Below are 6,800 nucleotides of genomic sequence, written 5' to 3' on the forward strand. Positions count from 1 at the left end.
CTGCTTTCTGCTGCCAGTACGTACACACACACACACACAGTGTACCAACAGCCACAGCAGGTGAGAGACTGCCGGAGCCGGTCCCAGTGTTGCCTTATTTGCATTTTAAATACTTGCAGCCAGCCCACTACTGTGTTCACAGTGCAGTGCAGCACAGCTAATCTACACACCTAAGGTGTGTGATTGGCTACAACCAAGAATCTGAGGGGGTTGAAGAGATGGTAAGAAGACACATTGACAAGAAAGTGGAGGGTGAATAAAGAGAAGAAGCCCTCGTTACTTATCACATGAAACGAAAGCAGATTTACTGAACATGTTGATTTTCTTGATTTAATCTAGACGGAGCATCTTTCCCTAAAAACTTTTTTAGGACATTAAAGTGAATAGAAGATGAAGGTGAGGAGGGCTAATGGAGCATATTTAGTGTTTGCTTTTTGTGGAGCACTGAGAGCATTTTTCAGCTATGAGGCCCTTCTACAACATCAATGTAAAGACATAATATTCTATCATCCCTTGGTTCATAATAAATTAGATGTTTCTTGAACTTTTCTTTTTACTTTCCGATGAAATCATGTGCTTTTAAAATGAAATATGTGGGAGAGAGGTCGGTGTGACCTCTTCCTTACACTCCGCTCAACTGATGCAACTTTCACTCAACACTTAGTTTGACCTCACATAACGTCTCATCAGTTTCAAAATGTATGGTAAGTTTAATGTTGCAATGTTTTTTCTTGAACTAGCTGCAGTATTTCAAATATTTCGACAGACTCTTAACACATTCAGATTGAGAAGAAGATTGTGTGTGTGGTGTGTGTGTGTGGGGGGGTCTCTTCCTCAAACACCCAGCCACACACTCATTGTCCAAATAGCTGATAAGCTTTAGGTCAAAGCCTTGAACCCCAGTGAACTCAGGCACCAGCTTGTCTGCCAAGTGCTTGGGGTGGACAGAGCAGTGGGGGCCAAATGCTGTTGTCCCCTGGTGTGTGAAGGTAAGTGTGTGTGTGTATGTAGGGATAACAAGCTGTAGGGCTGGGATCCACACAGTGAGGGCCCGCGGGGGTTGGGTCGGGGACACATTCGATGGGATTGTTGTGCGTGTGTGGAACAAAAGGCTTTGATTACTGAAATCCTGCAAAAGGCAGGAGAGGAGGTGTGAAAAGTGATACAGTGGAGAAACAAATAGAGCTGGAGCCTTCCTCCTCTCTCATAAAGCTGCATGTCCACACCCTGTCTGCACATATCCACTCTAATCCACATACTCGCCTTCAGACTGTCCACTACGTGTGAAGGGAAGAGCAAGTTCATGACTGCAATAGCTGCATTATTTTTGTATTATGGCCTTGAGGGACAATTCGAGTTTAACAAGCAACAGGGACAGTTTTCTACATGTTTCAATCAATGAAGAAGTTAATTTTTTATAGCCCAAATTCACAAATCACGATTTGCCTCATCGGGTTCGACATGGTGCGACAAACTCTGCCCTTAACCCTCCATGTAACTACCAACGAAAACATTTTCTGGGGGCAAAAACACATGAGGATCCCTCCCCCAGGATAGTCACACAGATGTAACTGAGCACATGAACAAAAACACAATATTGTTTCTGTGCAGCCACATTAGAAAGAGGAGATTTTATTTACAGGTAAAAAATAACCACTTGTGTTTGTTTGACACCATCAACACTTGACAAATAACCTTGAAACCGAGCTGATGACGTGGAAAAGAAAAAGAAAAACCTAAAAGCAAACCAATACCTGTTGACACTGCAGGGCCCCTGCTGCCTCTGTGTTCTTGTGGCCCCTGACACATTGGCTTTTGTTAACACTTCACATTGAAATTGACCCTGGTCTGAGTCTACTTGAGGAGGAGGAGGAGGGGGGGAGGGATGGGGGAGGAAGGTAAGGAGGGAGGAGGAGGGAGGTGTTTTCCCGACGCAGAAAACAAAAAAGGCGAATCGACGATTGACAATTTCCTGATGGGAGGTGCTGTTTATCACTCCCCCAAATCTCCAGTGCTCCGCCGGAGAACAGGACAGGACGACCCCGGAGCTACACGCGCACAATGGACCGAAAATCTCCCGGAGAGAGATCAGTGTAACTTACCTGCAGTGAAACCCTGAATTTACTGGCGAAAACACAAAGAAGTGAAATCCTCTGAGACACGTTTCACCCTCTGGACGCTCAGGTAAGAGCATTATTGTTTCCCGGCTTGATTAAAGGGGAGGGGGGGTGTTTTTTCTTTTATTCTAAAGTAAAGACACGAGGCTTAGGCGTCGAAAAAACAATTAAGTGTTCGAACAATAAAAGAAACAAGCACATTCATTTGTAGGAGCATTAAAACAATAAATAAATGACGTAAAGAGGACCTCAGTGCTGTAGGTAATGACTTTGAATTTGATCTGAATGAGTTGTATTTAGTTTCAGTCATATTGTTCCTTTTCTAACCATTTGAAAGTTTCAACGTCTAAATTAAATCGCTCTAACATGGTATTTTAATGATTAATTGTAATTGTTTGAAACACAATCCATGGATTTTTATTTTACATTCCAAAACCTGAAGGTCAGACTAAAGCAAGTTGGATTTCTTGAACTCTAAAGAGCAAAAAACCTGAAACCATTTAAACCTAAAAGAAGAAGGAACAATGTATTATTATCCATCCTGATAATTATCAGGATATCAAGGGACATAACAAAAAGTATCATGCAATAATATATTTGTCTACGGCACCCAGAATTTTATTTATTTGTAATATCCCACCTTATAGATTAGCTTAACTGTGCAGGGAGTAGACATCAGAACATTTGAACCGAGTCACAAGCTACATTATCTAGTCTACTGGTAACAGAGCAAATTTATGAGGCTCATCTCCTGCTGTTAAGAGAGTTTTAGGTCAAATCTGTTAACTTGTTGTTTTTACTGGATTCAGTCTTTTTCCTAACTTTTCCTTTTCCTCTCCCCCTCCCAGGTCTCATCAGATCTCCAGGTATGATTCAGAGGAACGAGGTTGTGTTGTCCGTGCTGAGAGAGCTCCAGGAGGCCACAGAGAGCTCCGGTCTGGATGCTGTTACCAGAGTGGCCCTGGGGGTGGACAGGGTCCTCGCTCCATTCCAGCTCCCCAGGACCCCCTGTCAAGATTTCCCAGAGTGGGCAGGCGTGGATGACGTGGCCCGGGACCTGTACCCAGGCGATGCACCTAGAGACCTCCTGCCTCTAAACTGCAGTGGAAAAGGCAACCTACTGTTTGATGCAGTCAGCACACTGCTAGTGGGGAACACAGCACTTAGCTTGGAGCTACAAGTGAGCATTGATGTTTTATATTTGTCTCAATGGCCTAAATGTATACTGTTATGCTTATGTGCTACTTATGTATCTAAACGTTGTGATTACATTCTTTTCATTTTGTTCCTCCACAGGTGCGGACTGTAGTGGAAATGGTGCTGTGGAAGCGATACTACCTCTCTGGGATGATTGATTCCAAAATGATGCTTCAGGCAGTTCGCTTTAGTCTCTGTGCTGAAGAGTCCGAGGACATGCTCAACTTGCCTGTCACAGTCCTGGAGGCCATCTTTGATGCAGACGTCAAAGCTTCCTGCTTCCCCGGCTCCTACGCCAACATGTGGCACGTTTACGCCCTGTCATCAGTCCTTGAGTCTAACATCTACTCCATCTATCCCATGTTCAACCTCAAAATCCGACCCTATTTCAACCGGCTCATACGTCCAAGGACCTGGCCCAAAGACTCTGTGCCGCTAACCCTGCACATCATGTGGTCTGGCGAGCTCCAGTCAGAGGCCTTGTTCAGGCCAAATAATTTTGTTGCACTAGCCCAGACCAGAGACCTCACATTTGGAAATACCGACAGCGAGCAGAGGGCATCTCCCACCAAAAGCGAGGAGCTGCTAAACCCGGACTCTCAGTTTTCGTACCCAAGCCTGAAGGACAAGTACAACATTACCAAGAGGACCTTCTACCGCTGGAAAAGACAGACACAGGAGCACTGCAAAAAGTCTGCTGCTAGGTATGAGGCGAAGTATTTCCTGCAGGCATGCTACTTGGAGGGAAGGCTCATCCCTCTGCACCAGTTTAAAGAGTTTTTCCCAGAGATCTCAAGGTCATCTTACTATAACTGGAAGCACGAGCTTCTGAAATCTGGAGGAACCTTCTCCACCTCGTCTTCAACTGGAGAGATTAGTCCTGGAGAGAGCACGGAGCAGGAGGCCTGGTCTTCACCTGAAGCAAAACAGGATGAGCCCGACCACCACGACAGCGTGGCCAGTATGTTTGGTCTCAGCCTCGGCAAGCTGGACGCAGAGCGGGCCCAGAGTGTAGCACATATGCAGGAAGCAAAGCGCTGTCTGCAGAATTGTATCACCATGAATGCCGCCCTCCCCTTCAGGGTCTTCAAAAGACATTTCCCCGGGATCTCCAGATCAACCTACTACAACTGGAGGAGAGAGGCCATGCTGTTCAACAGAGGTTACAAAGCCAGTATTGGCAGCAGTGAGGACAGTTCAGATGCTGACAAGAGCCAAAGTCCAAAAAGTCTGTCACCGGTCCTGTCTAACGTCAACCAGCCTGTCTTACCCAGAATGAGGATCTACAGGAGAAAGCACAGAAGTTTCAGGCTGGCATACATGAGTAAAAAACAGCTCAGAGATGCTGCAAAACTGCACGTCCAGAAGTCAAAGTGGTCCCTGACCAAGTTCAAGCTCAAGTTCCCGTCCATGTCCCCATGTTTCTACTGGCTTTGGCGTAGCAGGCAGAACCAGAAGGAGAAAATGGCTGCCCAGCGTGCTGATGTCCTCCCAGATATTCTGGAGAGCACTGCGACAGAAGACAAGAACATACCTGTAGAGAGGAGGATCGAGAGACCGCCCATGCTCTCGTTTGTCGAGAGGCCGAGATTTTTAGAAAGCTCCACTGTGCCCTCTTTTGATGACTCGCATTCAAAACACGCGTTTCACAGCAACGGGTCAACAGACAAGCAGATGTTTGCAATGGATGTCGTGGCTCTGGCCAACTTCAAGGCCAAGGCCAAGCTGTTCCTGCAGCAACGCTTTGAAGAGAAGTCCTTCCCTACATTCAAAGAATTTAGGTCTTACTTCCCCTTCACACCACGCTCCACGTACTACATGTGGAAGCGAGCTCTGCATCACGGGGTGTCGCTGATTCACGGCTAAATGAAAATGGGTCACATCCTGTAAAAAACAGGCTTTCAGGAGCAACATAAATGCTCTGTCGAAGAATTTCCTGGCCCCACAAACAAGTTTTTTATTGTAAAAATACTACCTACACTGTTGCCTCCATATTTTCATGTTCTAAAAAGACAGAAAACACTGGCTTAGCTTCTAAATGTCTCATGTCCCTGCTCCCCCAACCACTGCAGCTCATTCCTCCCTCCTGGACATTTGCACGTGTGTGAAAAGAAACTGAGCCGCGGGTCTGTTTAAACCCTGCATGTTGCCCTCCAGGCAAAAGGCAGTTCAAAGCTGTTGTTCAGCTGCTTTTTGTTTGAAGCTGCTTGTTCTCAAATGTCTCTCTGGGCCCCTTTTTTTATTTTTTCAGTTTTCGTTGTTATTTGATTGTTGTTTTAATGTATGCTTTTTTGTTAATGCATGTATTGACCTGAGTTCTTGGCATATACTTATTTTTTTTAATAATTTTTGAATGTAAAGAGCGGCCAGGACTTCTTGTTCAGACATCCTCTGTAAACATGGTTCTCCTTTTTCATATTGCTCCTTTTTTTAGTATTAAATGTTTCACCTCAGGGTTTCACTCGGTGCACTGAAGGTTTAAGTGGCTGTATCAAGGCTTTTGGCATTTTGAAAATTCCTCATTTTCTGCAAATTAAAAATACTAACTTGAGTCACACTATATTTGCACTAAAATGGTTCTCATTACACTGAATGTATTTTATTATCCAGTGTGCACAGTCTGGTTAAGTTCCTACAACTCCTTTTTTTTTTTTTTTAAATGTTACTTGAAAAATGAATATAAATGAAGATATTTTATTTTTTGTACACTCCATTCCAAAACTACCTATTTCCCTGAGATCCTGTGGCAATAATTCTGCATGTATAAGCTATTTTTTTCTACTATTTTGTTGAAAATGAAGTTGCCACCCCACTTCTCTCCACACAGGCAGAGCGTTTTGTAGAGCAACACCTGAATAATAGATTTCAACCTACATTTGTACTTTATGTATTTATTTTTTCTTATTCACCTCATGTCTGAAATTGGTACTGCTGATGCCAGCAGTTTGGATATTGTTCAGTCAGTAGGTGAGACAGTCTGCACGGGCTGTGAATCAATAAACCATCGATCAGCATCAACCTTTTTCCTCATTATTTGCTTGATCAGTTACACACACACAGTTTATTGCATTGTTGCATCGCTATTTCTTTATATCAGGTTATTTAATGCTGCTATATTTTGTATATTACCTTGTGCTTCACTATGTCACTCATTAACACACACCACCTGACCAACTGCTAGAACCACAGCAGGGCTAAGAGCAGAATACTTTAAAATTCAACCAGTAGATGTTATTTTCCCTGTCAGTGAGTTATTGCTTTTGCTCAAGTGGTATCAATGACCCCTTTTCTAATTTCATGCCCCATCAGTTGTGTGTTGATTCCTTTCTGTAGTGGGACAAAGTGGACATTTTAAGTCATAGTACATAATGGATCAATAGACATGTCTGGCTTTTGCTGAATTAAATCATGTCAACAAATAGTGTGCTGCACTTAAGATGAAGCAAAAAAAAGAACAGGGAGCTAAATGACTTTGTGTAACTGCAG

The 6,800-nt window shown here is 43.8% G+C and overlaps 1 protein-coding gene across 1 annotated transcript; it reads left to right on the forward strand.

Annotated features, from left to right (window-relative positions):
- The first annotated feature begins 2,012 nt into the window (after window positions 1–2,012).
- On the forward strand, window positions 2,013–6,332 carry vrtn (vertebrae development associated). Its single transcript, XM_020091522.2, has 3 exons — window positions 2,013–2,184; window positions 2,966–3,297; window positions 3,414–6,332. Exons 2-3 carry the CDS (start codon window positions 2,986–2,988, stop codon window positions 5,178–5,180), a joined length of 2,079 nt encoding a protein of 692 aa, XP_019947081.1. The 5' UTR covers window positions 2,013–2,184; window positions 2,966–2,985; the 3' UTR covers window positions 5,181–6,332.
- Window positions 6,333–6,800: the final 468 nt, after the last annotated feature.

Source organism: Paralichthys olivaceus, chromosome 19, assembly GCF_024713975.1.
Source record: "Paralichthys olivaceus isolate ysfri-2021 chromosome 19, ASM2471397v2, whole genome shotgun sequence".
Taxonomy (NCBI): Eukaryota; Metazoa; Chordata; class Actinopteri; order Pleuronectiformes; family Paralichthyidae; genus Paralichthys; species Paralichthys olivaceus.